Genomic DNA, 19,826 nt, shown 5'->3' on the forward strand with positions numbered 1-19,826 from the left:
CTCCTCCTATCTTTCTTATGAATAAATAAATTCTTAAAAAGAATAGGGAAGCTTCCAGTGGGATAGGGAACTCTGATGGTGGGAATTGTACCCCTGTTATCTATAATCTTGTTAGTCATTATTAAATCACTAAAAAAGGGAGGCTCTGAAGAAAAATAAGGCTAAGAAAGGGGATAGAGTGTTTTGAGGTTGAAAAGGGAAACTATTTTCGAGGAACGCTCTGTCAGAGAAGGTAATTTCAAACAGAGACCAGAATGTGGTGGGTTTGTTTGAATGAGAAACTGAATAGTCAATGAATGAATGAATGAGTGAATGAGTGAATGAATGAATGCAGGCTTGATTGAGTTGGAAACCTTACTTAGAGTGCAGAGGGAAGAATTTGAGATAGGGATTCTTGCCACTTTTTTAAAAATTTATTCTCCTATTATAGAAATAATGTTGCATTATAGATACCTAGACACCTATCATCAGGAGATGAGAGGTTGTACCTATGTGTCAACAATGGTATTGTAAACCATTAACCCCCCAAATAAAATAAAATAAAATAAAATAAAATAAAATAAAATAAAATAAAATAAAGAAATAATACTGTGACCAGGGAGGTGGCACAGTGGATAGAGCTGGGCTCTGAAGTATGAGTTTCTAAATTGTATTTCCAGCATCACACGTGCCACAGTGATGCCCTGGTTCACTGTCTCATAAATAAATAAAATCTTTTTTTTTAAAAAAAGAAAATGCTATTCTTCTATTTGAAGAAGCATCAAACATCATCAGGGCTGTCAAGATGGTTCACCTCGGAGGGCACCTGATTTGTCATGTGTGTGATCTAGGTGTGAGTATACCCCATGACAGTACTATAGCACTGGGGGAAGCTTTGATACTGTGGTGTTTCTGTCTCTATATATATCTAAAAAAAAAAAAAGTCATCCTGGACTGGCCTCTCTTTTTCTTTTAATATGTAGAATAAAATAATTGGACCAGGAGATCACTGCAAGATGCCTGCACGAAGGCCTTGGTTCAATCCCCCGCACCCCCCCATCATTGATAAAACAATAGCCTTGGGTCTATAGAGGTGTCTTAGTGGTAGAGTACATACCATGAATGCATGAGGAAAAAACAAAAAGAAAAAAAACCTCTCATTCTTCTCCAGTGCTTTTTTATTTAACACAGGGCAAGAAGTCAAGACTGGTCATCGATGTGCAGTCCTGAGATGGGAAAAGCTCATCTGCTTTCACAGAAAGTAAGGGATTCCTTGCCTACCTCAGCAAAGGCAGAGGTAGGTAGTGTGGGACTCCGGAAGTAGAAGATATTGGTTGCTTTGCATTGCCCAGATCTCCAGCATTCCTTCCTAACCGCTGTCCAAGGAGGGCCAGCCCCTCCTCTTCCCTGTCCGGGTTTAGCCAGAGGTAAGAGTAGCCCCTGTGCCCTAATAGCACTCTGAGGAAGTCAGTCCTCTGTCATTTACAAGGGTATAATGAGGGAGTGAGGGTTGCTAGAAGAATGTTTAAGACCAGATAGGAGCAACCTTTGGCCTATTTCACAAGGGTAGAGGCACCTCTCTCCTTAGGACTTCCAGAACATACAGTCTCCTGGCTTTGCTTCTTCTTTTTTTATTTTTTAACTTTATTTGTTTACTGTATAGAGACAGAAATGTAGAGGGAAGTGAGGGAGAGAGAGAGAGGGAGAGAGAAAGACATTTACAGCACTACTTTACTTCTCAGAAAGCTTCCTTCTGCAGGTGGGGGCTAAGGACTTGAACTGGGGTCCTTGTGTAATGTGTGTGATTTCCTGGGTGTACCATTGCCTAGTCCATGTTTCTTTAATTTTTTTTAAATACAATTTTTGTCAGCGGTATGATAATGATTTATAAGATTGCAGGTGTGTAGTTCCACATTGCACCTACTATCAAAGTTCTGTGTCCCCTCCCTATTACCACTTTCTAAGTCTGCTAGGCACCACCCCCCCATTCTTTTTCCTGAAAGTTCACATGTTTCAATTATCTATAGTCCGCATATGAGCAAATTCTTCTGGTAGTTGTTCCTCACCTGATTGCTTACTTTCTTTATTTAGTATCGATTCAGAGAGAAATTGAGGGCAGGGGTAGACAGCGTAATGCAAACAGACTCTCATGCCCAAGGCTCCAAAGTCCCAGGTTCAGTTCCCTGAACCACCATAAACCAGAGCTAAACAGTTGCTCTGGTTAAAAAAAAAGAAAAGAAAAGAAAAAAGAAATTAAGAGGAGGGGTGAGATGGTGGTTGAATGCACATGTTGCAATGTTCAAGGACCCAGTGTTCAAGCCCCGTCTCCACCTGCAGGGGAGAAGCTTTACAAGTGGTAAAACAGGTCTGACTCTCTCTCTCTCTCTCTCTTTTTTTTTTTTTGCCTCCAGGGTTATTGCTGGGCTCGGTGCCTGCATCACGAATCCACTGCTCCTGGAAGCTATTTTTTCCCTTTTGTTGCCCTTATTGTTTATGGTTGTTTTTATTATTGTTGTCATTGCTGTAGTTGTTGTTGGATAGGACAGAGAGAAATTGAGAGAGGACAGGAAGACAGAGGGGGGAGAGAAAGACAGAAATCTGCAGACCTGCTTCGCTGCCTGTAAAGCAATCGCCCTGCAGGTGGAGAGCCACGGGCTGGGATCCGGATCCTTAAGCTGGTCCTTGTGCTTTGCCATTTGCGCTTATCCTGTTGTGCTACCGCTCGCACCACCCCCTTTTTGCCTCCAGGGTTATTGCTGGGGCACGGTGCCTGCACTATGAATCCACTGCTCCTGGAGGCCATTTGTTCCCTTGTGTTGCCCTTGTTGTTTATCGTTGTTGTTGTTATTGCTGTCATTGTTGTTAGATAGGACAGAGAGAAATCAAGAGAAAAAGAGAAGACAGAGAGGGAGGGAAAGGACACCTGCAGATCTGCTTCACCACCTGTGAAGTGATCCCCCTGCAGATGAGGAGGCCCGGTCTCAAAACAGGAGCTTTGTACTATGTGCGCTTAACCCGCTATGTTACTGCCTGGCCCCCGGTCACCTCTCTCATTTTTTTTAACCAGAGCACCGCTTAGCCCTGGTTTATGGTGGTGCAGGGGATTGCCCTTGGAGCCTTAGGCAAGAGTCTGCACAACCATTATGCTGTCTACCACTACCCTCTCTCTCCCTATCTCCCTCTTTCTTCTCCATATCTTGCTGTCTCTATCCAATAAATAAATATAATAAACTATAATTTTAAAAATGGGGGGAGAGATACCTGATGCACTTCTTCACCTGCAGGAGGGGACAGGGGGTAGAACCTGGGTCCTTGTACACTATAATGTGTGTATTCAACTGGGTGCACCACCATCCAGACCCCTGCTTACTCACTTTACTAAGTATAATCGCATCCATTTCCGACAATTTGTTCTACAATTTTGCTTCCTATCTCTCCTATCTTTGATCTTCACCTAGTCATCAAAGTTGAACTTCCTCAAGGCTTAGCCTCTGACATTCTCTCCCTTTTTCAGAACTGGAGCCCCACAGATAGTATCGAAGTGTGGTTATAATTAACACTTTTGGATAGACAGATACACTCAAGCACTTTTATTTATATCTGCTTATCATTCAAGTATGTTCTATCATGAAGGAAGACTTATTTATATGTTTATTTATTTTTACCAAAGCACTGATCAGCTCTGGTTTATAGTGGTGTATGGAATTGAACCTGGGACTTTGGAGCCTCAGGCATGATAGTCTCTTTGCATAACCATTATGCTATCTACCCCCACCATGAAGGAACTTAAGTCTTTTGCTTCTTTGTTTCTTACTGTGCTGTGAATCTTGTGTTTGTAAATCTCTCTCTCTGCATTTTAATTATATTCTGTATATGATTTCCTTATAATTGATACAGTTCTATTTTCTCCCCTACTGTGCATACTATCCTTAATGGTGTCTTTTGATGAAGAGACATTCTTTTTTTTTTTTTTTTCTAAATCATCTTTATTTATTTATTGGATAGAGACAGCCAGAAATTGAGAGGGAAGGGGTGATAGAGAGGGAGAGAGACATAGAGACATCTGCATCACTGCTTCACCACTTGTGAAACTTTCCCCCTGCAGGTGGTGACCAGGGGCTTGAACCCAGGTCCTTGAGCTTTGTAACACGTGCGCTCAACCAGGTGCACCACCACCCAGCCCCAATAAATTCTTATCTTAATAAAGCCTAATTTACCAAGTCATTCTCTTTTCTAATATTCTATTTATTTTATTTTTATTAAGAAAGAGATGGAGAAGAACACTACTCATTCAGCTGTAGTTTATGGTGATCCTGGGGACTGAACCTGGGACATGAGATCCTCAGGCATGAGAGTCTTTTTGCATAACCATTATGCTAGCTCTCTAGGCCCTTCAAGTTTTGCCTTTTGGTTGATGTTTTTGATAAACTTGTAAATTAAAAAAAAAAAAAAGGGAAGCTGAGCGGTAGTGCAGTGGGTTAAGCGCAGGTGGCGCAAAGTGCAAGGACCATCATAAGGATCCCTTTTTGAGCCGCTGGCTCTCCACCTGCAGGGGAGTCCCTTCACAGATTGTGAAGCAGGTCTGCAGGTGTCTATCTTTCTCTCTCCCCTCTGGCTTCCCCTCCTCTTTCCATTTCTCTCTGTCCTATCCAACAACAACAAATAATAATTATAACAATAAAACAACAAGGGCAACAAAAGGGAATAAATAAATATTTTAAAAAGTTTAAAAAATAATAAAAAATTGCCTATTGCCTACCTGAAAGACATGAACATATTCTGCTTTCATCTAAAGACTTGTTTTATTGTTCACATTTAGGTTTGCAATTATCTTGGCTTATTTTGGAGATAGTGTGAGATATGAGTGTAAAAAATCTTTAAAAATTTTTTCCACATGGAAATCCAATCGTCCTAGTACTTCTTAGATTAAACAAAGCAATATGTGATTATGTTACAAGGTATTCATTCTTTCAATGTCTTATGATTTAAATTTTATTTTTATTTATTTATTATTGAATAGAGACAGAGAAAAACTGAAAGGGGGGAGGAGATAGGGAAAGAGACAGTGAGACACCTGTAGCCCTGCTTCAGCACTTGTGAAGCTTTCCCCCTGCAGGTGGGGGCCAAGGGCTTGAACCCAGGTCCTTGTGTACTGTAGTGTGAGTGCTTTACCAGGTGCACAACCACCTGGCTCCATGACTTAATTTTTTTTTTTTTTTTTTGGTGGGAGTGGGGTGGGTTACAGCAGTTTACTCAGCAAAATTTCATGCTTTTGTTTAAATAAAAATCTTAAAATGGGACCAGGTGGTGGCACACCTGACTGAGTGCACATGTGACAATGCGCAAGGACCTGGGTTCAAGCCCCCAGTCCCCACCTGCAGGAGGAAAGGTTTGCAAATGGTGAAGCAGGGCTGCAGGTGTCTCTGTGTCTCTCCCTCTCTATCACCCCCTTCCCTCTAGATTTCTGGCTGTCTCTATACAATAAATAAAATAAAAATAATGAAAAAAAATTTTTTTAAATCTTAAAATATTGGTGGAAAATGATGAAAAAAAGAAAAAAGTAGAAAGCACAGATAGACAAATTATGTGGGAGTAATACAATAAAAACACCATGTATAAGTTTTGATATGATGTGCTAATAAAACAGCTATGAAAGACATTTACTAAATAATGAGGAAAATTTGAGATTGGCTATCACAGGATATTATGGTTGATCATTTTCGTAGTCGTGATACCATTTTATATAGGAGAATGCTATTTTCCTTAATATTTCTGCTGAAGTATTGAGGAGTGAAGTACAAGGCAGAAACTTACATTGAAACAATTCAGAATATATATATATATATATATATATATATATATATATATATATATATATGAAAACAGAAAAACTATAATGATTTCATCTAAGTGGAGAATGTACAGAGCTCTTTGCACTATCCTTCTACGTTTGTCTGTTTCAAATTATTTATTAAAGGCATGGTGGAAGAGGGACCTTTGTGTGTACTGAAAAAAAGTTCAGCTCAGGTTATTCCAACTATTTGAGAGTTCTGATCCAAGCCCTCATCTCTGCTATTTCACTTACATTGCATCACATAGCTATGGAGGCAATGTGCACTAAGTGGTTGGCCAGTACTGGGCCCCTCAGTGCATAGCTCCGAGGGGTATGACTTGCTCACACAGCCCACTAAGGTCAAATCAAGATTTGAACCTACTAATTAACCGAGTCAGAGTTCTCATGTTTTATTTTCTTATTATTTATTTTCTTTTGGTTAAGCCCATTTCTCTCTCTCCCTTTTGGGCCACTGCACCTGCTGTTCATTCTTTCATGTCTCATCTCCATATCTCCATGTTTAATGAGGTCTTTTTTGACTATGCTAGTTTACCTTCAGCCATTCATCCACTTTATTGTGTTCAGATCACTTACCACTACCTAACATGGACTGATTTAAGAAAACAAAGATTTTTGTTTGTTTTCTATTTTGTAGCATTCGCAGCGCCAAGCGTGGTGTCTAAGCCTATGTGTGGCACAGGTCTGGAGTTCCATAAATGGTGACTTGAATGAATGAATGAATGAATGAATGAATGTAGGTGTATACTGAGCCTCTACGCCAACAATCTTCCGCCGCAGTGGGCAACCAACCGTATCAGACACTGCCTACTGCGCTTTAGCTCTCTGGTTGGGGGCGCTAAGCACCCGGCGGACAGTCACTTGACCGACACTCCCCGAAAGCCTGGGCGGTGGCCGGGGAGGCACAGGGGCTGTGGCCTTTTGGCGATGTTCTTAGCGCCGGTGGGGATGGGCGGGGGTCGTGCGGGGAGCACGCGCTGCGCGGGCGCAGGTCTTTAGCGACGGTGCCCGGCGGCGCTGGCCACGCCCCCTCCCCAACCCCGTGGGGCCCGCCCCGCCCCGCCCCGCCCCGCCCCGCCCCCGTGCTTGCTCGGGGCCGCTCAGGCCCCCGCCCGCTTCATGTGGCCCGGCCCGCGGCGGCCGGTGGCTGGGAGCGGCGAGGCCCAGGCAGCAGCGGACGGGGTGCGGCGGGAGCAGGCCTGGCCCGGCCCTCGCGCGGTCGCCCGGCTGCAGCATGCGCGTCCGCCGGGGGCTGCTGCGGCTGCCGCGCCGCTCGCTTATCGCCGCGCTCTTCTTCTTCTCACTCTCGTCCTCGCTGCTCTACTTCGTCTATGTAGCGCCCGGCATAGGTAAGGGACGAGACGGGGGGCGCGGGGCGGCTGGGACCCCAGGGTTGCTGGTCTGGTCTTCCGGGGGCCCAGGGAAAACCCCTGCCTAGCGCTGGGGGAACCCCGGCCCTTGCGAAACCTCCGACTGGGAGGAGACCCGCAGCCCGGCCTCCAGGAGGTTGCGGGACCGGGACCCGACCTTCGGGGACCCCCACTCCCGGCCCCTGGGGGACGCCAGAGCCTTCCCGCCCTCTGCACCCGGGCTGGGGGCGCCCGAGGTTCCTCTTTTCCCGCCCGCCTCCTTGCAGCCTTGGCCGCGTCCCACAGCCCCTTTCCCGCCCTCACCTCCCCAGGTCCCCCGCTCCCGCTCCCGCTCCCGCTCCCGCTGCGCCGGGTCTCCGCGCCCGGGCTCCCGGCATTCCGCGCACCCCAGCCCCCGCCCCCCCCCCCTCTGCCAGCCCCGGGGCTCAGGGCTCCGGGCGCTCCTCCTTCCTCGCTCTCTTCCATCCTTCTCTCTGCTCTCCAGTGACTCCTTCGTTTCCTGCTCCCCCCTCCCTCTTCCCGGGTATCTCCACCGTTTCCTGCCACCCCCAGCCCCAACCCACCCCCGCTTTCTTCCCTCCACTTTGCCCGGTTACATCCACGTCCAGGTCCTCCCCAACACGCACATTTTCTTTCTCAGAGCGGCCGGGTTCCTTCCCTCTCCGGGTGGCACCCTTTCCGCCACCTTCCATTCAGTCTACACAACCTCCCAGGTCTTCTCGCTCCCCACCTCCCCCCAAGGACACACCCTTGTCACCACCTGCCTCTCACCTCCTTTCCTTCCCCAAATTCTCCACACGCCGGTCCTCAGCCACAGTTTCCTCTTGAATGAAGACTTGGCTAAGAAGGCTCTTCCTTTCACGGCTGTCCTCTCTTAGTCTCGAGGGTTAAAGGTGGCCCTTCAGTATCCGCCTGGACCTGCTCTGGAGATAGAAGGGAAATTTAAATTGGCTCCAGAGCAGGGGCTAACACAGCACCTGGGGTGAGGGCTTGTCAGGCAGGAAGGGGAAGCTTAAAGAAAAGATGAAATGGTACTCATTCCCTTCCTAGGCATGCCTCTGGGTATACAGAATACTGCCCTAGCAGAGACTTTGTAAGACCATGAACAGATCTCTAGGCATAAAGAAAAATATTAGAAGAAATTCAGCCTGAGAATTAAGGACCTTGAGATCACCCTTGGATTCTAATTCTTGCCCTGTATGACCTTGGGCAACACTCGAGCCTTAGCTTTTCTCCTCTGTGAAATGGGGATACTTGTTTTCACCTCTTAGGGTCTTAAAAACAGAAGTGGGCACATTTTTTATCAAGGTACTTGATACAAGTAACCTGAGAGAAAGAAGGGAATGGGCAGAAGGTTTAAAGAATGTGTTTTGCCTGACTTGTCATTCCAGACAGGTTCTAGACAAAACCTCTGTTGAGGGTGAAAAATGATTAGAAGCTGCTGTTGGGGATGGGGCAAAGAGAGTGTGAAGCTGCAAATTCTGCTATCAAAACTACAGATTGTTTGGATGTTAGGAAAGGGTTGATGATTTATTTAACCATCAGTGGAGTTGCCATTAGGATTGACTAGTGCTGTTCTCACTGACCTGCCAACATTGAACTAGCTGAGTAGAGAAGTTTCCTGGTAGAATCGGAGAATTTTTTTAAAGCAAATTTCCTTTAATTGTTAATTTGATGGCATATGCTGTAAACTAGGCCTAGGAAGATTAAATGGGTAAAGTCAGATTGCCTTGTTTACAAGGTATTCTAGGGAAATGATCCTTACAGGGAGGTACAGTTGTATGGCCTTGATGGATTGGATGAGTAGGTTATGAAAGAATAGGAATTTTTGTAGCAGAACAGGTAATTAGTAGGATTAATTTCAGAAAGATTCACTAGCTTACTGAATATTAAATTATAAAATAGATGTGAAATGATGCAACCTTGGAGCCATAATTTCTTTTAAGGAAGTGACAGGTTACTTCTAGTGTTGGTGCATAAATCAACCATATCTTAATGGAAAACTATGTCCTGTAGGGATGCTAATCTCTCTTTTGATTAGAAAGGTTAGCAGCCAAATTCTCCAAGAGAATTCCTCAACAGTAGATGTTTAGGTCAATAGAACCTTTACCTAGTATAAAGCAATGGATTCTTAATATCTTTAGACTCTGTATCATTGATTACTAGCAAAGATCCAAACCATTTATTTTTCATTATTATTTCTTTAAATATAAGTTTCCTTCCTTCCTTCCTTCCTTCCTTCCTTCCTTCCTTCCTTCCTTCCTTCCTTCTTTCCTTCCTTCCTTTTTCTTTTCAGAGCCTTGCTCAGCTCTGCACTGCAGGGGGTTGAACCTGCAACTTTGGAGCCTCAGACATGAGAGTGTGTTTGCATAACTATTATGCTATTTATCCCTAAATGTAAGTTTTCTAAAGGGCAGATCTACTTAGGATTCTAGTTATCAGTTGGTGAGGAGAGCAATAAAAATAACTTGAAGTGGTTCAGACCACTTGAAGTGCTTACATTCAGTGATAGATTTTTTTTTTTAATCTTGGATTTATAATAATGAACTTAATTTTTTCAAATGACCAGCTTTGGACAGTGTGATGGCAATTTTTTTCAAAAGGTTAAGGCATTTTGCAGAAATTAAAGATCTTATGTGCTTTGGGACCTTATTTGAGGCACTTATTAAAATGAACTTCTTATAAAATAATATTAGGTTGAGCCATAGTCTGCTTTTGCATGTGAGAAGCAGTTGTAATTGGCAGTTTGATATAGCTTAGCTAAATACATTTCCAAATAATAGTAATTCTGTTTTCTGGCACAATGGAAAACATCAGACTTGTATTTTTTTCTAATTTACTTTTTTCCAGTTCCTGTTTTGATTTGCCATTTTACTCAATTGAAAAGAAATCATTACTCTTAAGAATGTTACAGCTGTTCTGAAATATGTAGATTTGAATTGGAGAAAAGGGAAAAGTCATGTTAGAAATGTCATTATTTTGCCACCAGGGTTATTGTGGGGACTCAATGCCTGCACAACTATTGCTCCTGGTGGCCTTTTTTTTTTTCGTTCTTCTTTTAGTTAGAGGGGGAGAGAGAGAGAGAAAAGAAAAAGAGAAAAGAGAGAGAGAAGCAGAGGCAAAGAGATTCTATAGCACTGATCCACCACTTAGCTTGTGAAACTTCCTCCCTGTGGTGACCTGGCCTTGAACATGCATCCTCAGATTGGTGACTCAGTCTGAAAGCAGAGGGCATTTTTTCCTGTACATGCTGAAATGGGAGAAATGATCTAAAAGGGGAAAATTTCTAAGTGTGATTTATTGTGGGTTTGTAGCAAGTGCTGAATGTGGCCACTTACTTTAATTTTCATACCCCAGTCTAGTTAGTATTTTTAGAATATGGCTTCACTGGTCATTTTGCTTTTGTTATTAATCTTATTATATCAGTAGTCTAACATTAGAAATGAAAAGGGTGGTGGCATACCTGGTTAAGTGCACATATTACCATGCACAAGGTCCTAGGTTCAAGCCCCTGGCCCCCAAGTGTAGGGGAAAAGCTTCACAAGTGGTGAAGCAGTGCTGCAGGTGTCTCTCTACCCCCTTTCCCTCTCAGTTTCTTTGTCCTAGTAAATTAAATAATTAAAAAATAAAATTTAAAAATCATAATAAAAAAGTATAGGGTAGAAAGTGTGAGAAAGATGGTGGAGGTAAGTAACAGGATGATTGATAAAAAATGCATGCATGCTGTTCCTCTCTAGCCCTCTTCCAGCATATCTCATACTTTGAGTAATTCTTTTGTATGTAATCATTTGTTTCTCCTGCACTGTTGAAATAGCCCTTTTCCTTTTAGGGTTCTGAAGATAACTTTGAACTTAAGATTCTTTAACTTAAAAAATTCTAAGGTCACAGAGTACTTCCATACTTCATTCCTTTTTTATTTTTTAATTTTTTATTATCTTTATTGGGTAGAGCCAACCAGAAATTGAGAAGGTAGGGGGAGATAGGGAGAGAGAAAGAGAGACACCTGCAGCACTGTTTCATTACTTGCAAAGCTTTCCCCCTGCAGGTGAAGGTGAGGATGGGGGCTTGAACCTGATACTTGTGCATTGTAACATGTGCACTCAATCAGGTGTGCTACCACCTGGTCCCTTCTGTACTCCATTCTAATCAAGTCTTTTTGAAGATAACAGAAGTGAACTATTAATAGATGTACATATGGGGTGCTGATTTAAAACCATTTTAATAACATATGGGGTGCTGATTTAAAAACATTTTAATAACATTTATGCTACCATCATATGATAGGGTTGTAGAGGGGTTATTGATCTTTGCAAACTGTTAAAACTGTTAACAATTTTGAGAGAAATCATGCATGCTGACAAAATTATAGTCCTTGCACTAATGAAATTGTTTTAAGGTTTTACCATTTGGACTAGTTTTTCCTTTGTCCTTTGATTATTGAAGAAAGGAGATGGGGAATGATTTTTCCCTTTTGATCTGCTTAGTTCTAGAAACGTTTGATTTATGAATGGCATTTGGAAGGCAGGAACCAGTAATTCTAATCCCACTTGATTTGACCAACTCACCATGAGCAAGTCACTTGATTTTTTTTTTTTTTTTTTTTGTTCTTGGCAGGAAAGCACTCACTCACTCACTCACTCACTCATACTTTGCTCCTGTTTGAAAGAACCACTTCTTAATCAAACTTTTAGTAAGATATATATATTTGACATTTCACTTACAGTTTGTACAAACTTGATAACTAAGATTATACATAAGGTATACGTTTTACGCAATCAAATGCAACTTAAAAAAATAACAATAAGGAAACTGCAGATTCACCATAGTTAAGCATAGTATGAAATTATATATATATTTGTTGTTCTTCACATGAAAATGCCCTATAAATACCTTAGTGTACTTTGTTCCTAAGCTTTTTTCCCCATTTATTTATTTATTTATTTATTTATTCATTATTGGATAGAGACAGAAAGAAATTGAGAGGGGAGGGGGAGATAGAGAGGGAGAGAGAGAGACACCTGCAGCTCTGCTTCACCATTCCTGAAGCTTTCCCTTTGCAGGTGGGGACCAGGGGTTTGAACCCGGGTCCTTGCTTACTATATAATATGTGTGATCAACCAGGTGTGCCATCTCCTGGCCCTGAGCTTTTCTTTTTAAAATTTATTTATTTGATAGAGGGAGAGAGAAATTGAGAGGGGTGGGGGAGATTGAGAGGGAGAGAGACAGACAGACACCTGCAGAACTACTTCACCACTCGAGAAGCGTCTACCTTGCTGGTGGGGAGTGAGGGCTTTAACCTGGGTACTTGTGCATCGCAACATGTGCGCTCAACCAGGTGCACCACTGACAGGTCCCCTGTTCATGAGCTTTTCAGGAAATACATATGGTAAAATGTGAGTTGTTTGTTTGTTTATTTATTACCAGAGCACTGCTTAGTTTTGGGTTCTGATATTGTGGGGAATTGAACCTGAGACTTTAGAGCTGCAGGCATGAGAGTCTTTTTGCATAGCCATTATGCTATCTCCTCTGCAAGGGTTGTTTAATTTTAGAAAATGAAAAGGCCTCCTCCTGCTAAAGTTACTTGCTCCCTCTTCCCAGATGTGCTGTACACGCTCATTCAAATAATTTGAGTATTGTGTCATGTCTGTTTTCTTAGAAGACAACCATATTTGCAAGGCAAGTTGAAATTATAGGTTTGTACAGTGACACTTTTTTTTTTTCTTTGAGAGGCAGAGAGTGAAAGACCACAGAACCAAAGCTTCCTTCAGCGTAGTGGGGGCTAGGCTTGAATGTAGGTCACACGCATGGCAAAAAAGTTTCCTAAGTGAGCTGTTTTGCTGGCCCTTGTACCACTTTTTTTTTTTTAAATTAGTGATTTAATACTGTTTTACAAAATTGTAAGATAATAGGGGTGTAATTCCATACAGTTCCTACCACCAGAGTTCTGTGTCTTATCCCCTCCATTGGAAGCTGCAGTAGTTCTCCCAAGGCCACCAATATGGGCTGTTTCTATAACTCTATGTGTGTATTTCTCTCTTTTTTTTTTTTCCAGTGGTCCTGCCTTCACCTCCTTTCTAGTTCAAACCTACTCTATTACTACTTCCAAGTACCTTTTGCCTTTTTTCCTTTTCTCGTAAAAAAAAAAGTAAAACCATGCCTGGCTCCTGGTCTTTTACAGATTTCTCCCCTTTTATTGATGGTGTAACAACAAAGTTTCTGGTGACAGACTTGTTGAGTCATTGTTGAGCTCTCTGGCTTAGTTCCCTTATTGTTTACCCCTCTGGGAGTATGGACTAGAATTCTTTATGGGGTGCAGAAGATGGGAGTTTTGGTTTCTGTAATTGCTGCTTTGCTGGACATAGCGTTGACAGGTTAATCCATACCACCAGCCTGTTTCTATCTTTCATTAGTGGGGTAGAGCTGCCCCAGCACCACTTTTAACCAGGACATTTGTGATTTTCATATGCTCTGTGCAGAATTTTGTTACATTAGAAGCAAAGTCTTGCCGATTGAAGTAGAAATGTCTCAAATAGTGAAAATAGGCTAGTTTAGGAAAGTCTTTGGAACTAGCAGTAAAGCCTTATCATTTACCATTCTAGGCCACATATAATACTGTAGCCTGTAGGTGATTCTGCTCCAATCCTGACATGTTTCCCCCAGCCTGACAAGCAGGCAGGGAGCAGCATGTAATAAATCGCCAGGAAGGAGGGTCTCCATTGCCATGACTCCTTAGGACTCTTCAGAAGAGAAGGATTTCCACAGCTCTAGGTCAAAATAGCTACTGATTTGCTTCCATAATTTTTCGGCTTTTCAGATCATAGAATATACGTTGGGCACACCCAGCCATGTACAGCAAATAAAATAAAGCTTTTAGCAGAGCTAGTGAGGAATGCACTTTTTCTGAGACCTGTTGAAGAAATAGAGAAGACTGGGGGGTTAACAGTTGTCAGGATAATGGATAATCAGAAGCAAACAGATTGGGCGTTGGCTTAAAAGAAGTTAGTGGCGCTTTCATGCGAAGAGAAGGCTGGCATGCATCATCAGTGAAAGGGCAGTTACTCTTTAATTTTTAAAATTTATTTTATTTTATTATTATTATTTTTTTAAGTTTTTTAAAAATAGTTATTTATTCCCTTTTTTTGCCCTTGTTTTATTGTTGTAGTTATTATTGTTGTTGATGTCTTTGTTGTTGGATAGGAGAGAAAAATGGAGAGAGGAGGGCAAGACAGAGAGGGGGAGAGAAAGACACCTGCAGACTAGCTTCACCGCCTGTGAAGGGACTCCCCTGCAGGTGGGGAGCCGGGGGCTTGAACCAGGATCCTTATGCCAGTCCTTGTGCTTTGTGCCACCTGCGCTTAACCTGCTGAGCTACCACCCGACTCCCAGTATTATTTTTTTTAAAACCAGAGCAGCCATGAGAGCTAAACTGCGGCTTCTGGTGGGACTGAGATTTGAACTTGGAACCTTTGGTGACTGGCGTGAAGGCCTCTATACTATGTAACCAGTCTTAGTTTCTAATACTAAATAAAGCTGTGACATCTTTGGCACACTAGGGATATTTTAGTAGGAAATTATGAGCCAATTAAAGGAATTAAGATGTGTGTATCAGTAATCATTGTGTGTGTGTGTGTGTGTGTGTGTGTGTGTATTTCCCTTTGTGGGATTTTGTAATTCTGGGTTAAATTTTCAGATAGAAAAAGACAGAAAGAGGGAGAGGAAAAGACAGTGCAGTACTGAAGCTTCTCCCCGTGGGGTGAGGGCTGGCTCAGATGAGGGTCTTAGGACAAAGGAGGCACCCTCTCAAATGAGTTATCATGCTGGCCCAATATTTGCTGGACAAGTAGTGATGTACCAGTGTAGTGCACATACCACCATGTGCAAGGACCCAGGCTCAAGCCTCCATTCTTACCTGCAGGGAGGAAGCTTCACAAGTGGTGAAGCAGTGCTGCAGATGTCTCTCTCACCCTCATGGTCTCCTTCCCTCTCCATTTCTTTATGTCCCATCAAAAGTAATCAACAAACAAAAAAGTTAGTATTTGAGTGTTCACCTGTTGTGTTACCAGCTATAGGAGATACTTGGATTCTAGACTTCTTTCATTTAGCTGTATAAGTTGAGTTGTCAACTAGCCCACAGTTAAGAAGTATAAGTTATCTATGAGGGCATAAACAGTATGGTTTAAAAGATAAGATTTAGCACAAGAAACAAGCAGAGAAAAATGTAAGATAGTATGTAACCAGTTGCTAAGTCATAATAGTCTTGGTGAAGTAGAAGTACAGATGCAGGCATTCATTTACTTATTCAAATTAATTTTCTGAGTACTTCTTACCAGTTAGCGTTTTGGATGTTGAACAATAGAGAAAGGAGCTTGCCTTCTAGTGGGAGGTTTCTAACTCTTCTCATGCTTTTGATTCTAGTGGGGAGACAGCCAGTAAGGGAGATACTTTCAGATATGAGTTGGAGTAATTAAGGACCCGTTTTCAGATAGACTGTCCAGAATAAATCTAGTTGAAGGGGTGATACTTAACTTGAAGAGATAGAACCAGTCAGACACAGATCTAGGTTGGGCTTGAGGGGTGTCCAAATTGTCCAAATGCATGTCAGGACCCTGAGATAGGGATGAGGTTGAATGAAGGATGAATACACACACAAACACACACACACGCACAGAGAGAGGGAGAGGGAGAGGGAGAGGGAGAGGGGATGAATTCAGAAAGGTAGCATACCATAAAGGACCTTGCAGGTCTCAGTGATAAATGTGATAGATAGAAGAGGATGAACAGTAAGTAGTTTAGAAATCAGCCAGTGTATCCTAGGGTTGGATACTCTGATTTGGTAGGTAAATCTTTGTTTTTTTTTCTTCCAGATTTATTTATTTATTTGAGGTGGGGGAGAACCAGAGCAACACTCTGGCACATGCCATTCCAGAATGTCAGGGATCAAACTTGGGACTTACTTGATCAGAGTCCAGCCCTTTATCTACTGCTCCACCTCCTGGCAATCACCCCCCCCCCCCCCAATAGATTGAGGGTACTGTCTGCTCAAGATTCTTGTGAGATTGAGTAGAATACACATATAAAAGGGATTTGCACAGAATTTGACACAGCCCCCATATGTTTATAATTGATATTTGTAAGCATAGGTATCCTCTTTGTCTTTCTTGGTCTCTGTTTGGACCCCCCTCCCCATTCCCCCCTCCCCATTCCCCCCTCCCCCTTCTGTCTTCCAGGTAGTGCTTTTACATTTTAATCTGCTAAGTCATTTTTCTCCTCCAGTTTCACACTTGCTTTTAGGTATGAAATAGAGCACTGGAGTCATTATCTCCTGCCCTATCCTCAGTCATCTAGGTAATTGAATGTTAAATGAAAATGAATATTACACTTTGATCCATTAGTTCTTTTTATACTGTGGCTTTATACTGAAGAACATTCATATCTCCTGCATATCCTGTGAATTCAGTGTTTTCCCAAGCATGGGAATCACATTGAATAATTTAACTTTCTGTCTCTTCTCAAATTTCCCTTTCCTCCCTCCTTTTGTTAATTGAGTAAGCATTTCTAGACTCTAGATACTGTTCCTCTCCCTTCCCAGGTTACAGAGATACACAGGTACTTTGCCTGAATTGGAAGGGAGCCTGGTCATTGTTTCTGAGATACCTTCGTTACTGTCATCAATTATGAATAGTTCTCTGACTGGTTGCCTAATCATTATGATGATGAAAAAAAGTTGTGGACTATCAAGTACAGAGTGTAGATTGTGGGGGAGTTGAGTGTTGTATTTGAAAACATAAATTGACCTTGGGTATACTAGTGAGCAAAGCTATTAGTTATTTTTATTAAAGATCTATAAATTTTCAGTGTCAATAGAGGGAACTGTTCTTTCCCCTTTCAGCTGGTCCTAAAAGTATGATAAAAATGGTGGGGTAGTTAGCATAATGGTTATGCAAAGAGACTCTTATGCTTGAGGCTCCAAAGTCCTAGGTTCAATCCCCTGCACCGCCATCAGCCAAAGCTGAACAGTGCTCTGATACAAAAAAGACCAAAAAAAAAAGGATGATTAATAGACATACAGGGGCCAGGTGGTAGCACACCTGCCTAAACACACACATTCCAGTGTGCAAGAGGGGTCAGGTAGTGGCGCACCTGGTTGAGTGCACATGTTACAGTGTGCAAGGACCTGGGTTCAAGCCCTTGGTCCCCACCTGCCAGGGGAAAGCTTCACAAGTGGTGAAGCAGGGCTGCAGATGTCTCTCTCTCCCTCCCAATTTCTGTCTGTATGCAATATATAAATAAAAATAATTAAGAAAGACATATAGACCTTTTTTCTTAATTGTGATGTGTTGAAAAAATTTAAAGTTGTAGAGATTGAAAAAACAGGAATATTTTTTCCTTTAGGGAATGGCTTGATTACCCATGTTGGGAAGTTTTGCTTTTGGTCACCAAAGCTAAATTATGTTCCTGATTTCGATATGCTCTTTGATTAGTAGGCCTTTGCTTTGTGAAGGTCAGAACAGTTTTTCTAAATGTTTGTATAGTTAATAAAAAACAAAACAAAATGTTACCTCAGTTCCGGCATGAAGCCCAGCCAGTCTATCTTGGCGTTACTCTCGATCGCACCCTGTCATTTCACGAACATCTCATAAAAACTACAGCAAAGGTGGGCGCGAGGAATAACATCATTGCAAGACTGGCCAGCTCCTCATGGGGCGCGAGCACTTCCACACTACGATCATCATCTCTGGCATTATGCTATTCCACTGCAGAATACTGTGCCCCAGTATGGTTCCGTAGCCCCCATGTCCACTTGGTCGATTCCAAATTATATTCCTCCATGAGGATTATTTCTGGAACCATCCGTTCCACCCCGGTTCCATGGCTGCCAGTTCTTAGCAACATCGCCCCGCCAGATATTCGTCGGGATGCGGCATCATCTAAGTTCGTTTCCCACGTCTATGCTCGACCGGACCTGCCAATATACGCGGATATCTTTGCCCACCCTGTCCAACGCTTGACGTCTCGTCACCCAATCTGGTCCCCTACGCCTACACTGATCTTCTCTGTTCCAGTCTCTTGGAAACAGAGTTGGCAGTCAGCTGAGGTAAAGAACAAACACCTCATCACAGACCCCTGCAAGCGTCAACCCGGCTTTGACCTAGCACGTTATGATTGGGCCCTCCTCAATCGCTATCGAACAGGCCATGGCCGGTGCGCCGCTATGTTCCATCGCTGGGGAGCCAGAGACGACCCGAACTGCCCCTGCGGCTACAGACAGACTATGACCCACATAGTCAACGACTGCCACCTCTCCAGATTCAAAGGAGGTCTCGAAACTTTACATCAGGCTCAACCTGACGCTGTTGACTGGCTACGGAAGAAGGGCAAATGCTAGAAGAAGAAGAAGTTCAGAAAAATGATAGAAATAGCTGCTTAAGTTAGTTAAACCAGATGAACCAACCATGATGGTAAGAGTACTTTAGGGTCCTTGAAATACTTTTTTAAAATTTGTATTTTAAATTAATATTTAACATTTTAACTTACTAAGAAAATCTCATGGGGTCAGAGAGATATGCAGTGATTGTGCACTAGACTTTTTCTTTCTTTTTTTTTTTTTGCCTCCAGGGTTATCGCTGGGGCTTGGTGCCTGCACTACGAATCCACTGCTAGAGGCCATTTGTCCCATTTTGTTGCCTTTGTTGTTGCCTTTGTTGTGGTTTTTATTGTTACTGTTGTTATAGCTCTTGTTGGATAGAACAGAGAGAAATCGAGAGAGAAGGGGAAGACAGAGAGGAGGAGAGAAAGATAGACATCTGTAGACCTGTTTCACTGTATGTGGCTTTGATCCCTGGTTCTGCATATGTTACATTGGGGTGATACTCTGATGTCCCTCCTACTTTCCCTCCCTCCCTCCCTCATGAAATAAATTATTGGGAGGGGGGAACTTGGGGGGCGAGGGCTGGGTGGTAGAACACCTGGTCGGGTGCACATATTACCAACTGTAAGGATCCCAGTTCAAACTCTTACCACCTGCAGCGGTCTGTTTCATGAACAGTGAAGCAGGTCTGCAAGTGTCTATCTTTCTCTCCTCTCTTTTTCTCCTTCTTAATTTCTCTTTGTCTTTTTTAAAAAATCTTTTAAAAAATATTTATTCCCTGTTGTTGCCCTTGTTGCTATTGTTGTAGTTATGATTGTTGTTGTTGATGTCATCGTCGTTGGATAGGACAGAGAGAAATGAAGAGAGGAGGGGAAGAGACAGGGAGAGAAAGATAGACACCTGCAGACTGCTTCACCGCTTGTGAAGTGACTTCCCTGCAGTTGGGGAGCCCGGGACTCGAACTGGGATCCTTACGCGGGTTCTTGCACTTTGTGCCACCTGCGCTTAACCTGCTGCGCTACTGTCCGACTCCCCCTTTTTCTTTTGTTTTAAAGATATATAATTTTACCTGAGATAAAGTTCTGTTTGAGGGCAAGAAAGAAGCCAGAGCCCCACTCTGGTACATGTGGCACTTGGGATTGAACCTGGATCCTTAGACTTGCAGTGCTGGCACTCTACTACCAGCTATGCTATTTCCCTGTCTGTCAAAATAATTTTTTTTTTTAACCAAAGCACTGCTCAGCTCTGGCTTATGGTG

General features: G+C 42.7%; 1 protein-coding gene across 1 annotated transcript in view; it reads left to right on the plus strand.

The window, feature by feature from the left end:
• Positions 1-6,923: 6,923 nt before the first annotated feature.
• Positions 6,924-19,826, plus strand: part of B4GALT5 (beta-1,4-galactosyltransferase 5) — a 99,548-nt gene continuing 86,645 nt past the window's right edge. Inside the window, exon 1 of the mRNA XM_007533196.3 lies at positions 6,924-7,179. Coding sequence (XP_007533258.1) covers positions 7,065-7,179 — 115 coding nt within the window. The 5' untranslated portion in view covers positions 6,924-7,064. The remainder of the gene's footprint in view (positions 7,180-19,826) is intronic.

Source organism: Erinaceus europaeus, chromosome 1, assembly GCF_950295315.1.
Source record: "Erinaceus europaeus chromosome 1, mEriEur2.1, whole genome shotgun sequence".
In the NCBI taxonomy this organism is placed as follows: Eukaryota; Metazoa; Chordata; class Mammalia; order Eulipotyphla; family Erinaceidae; genus Erinaceus; species Erinaceus europaeus.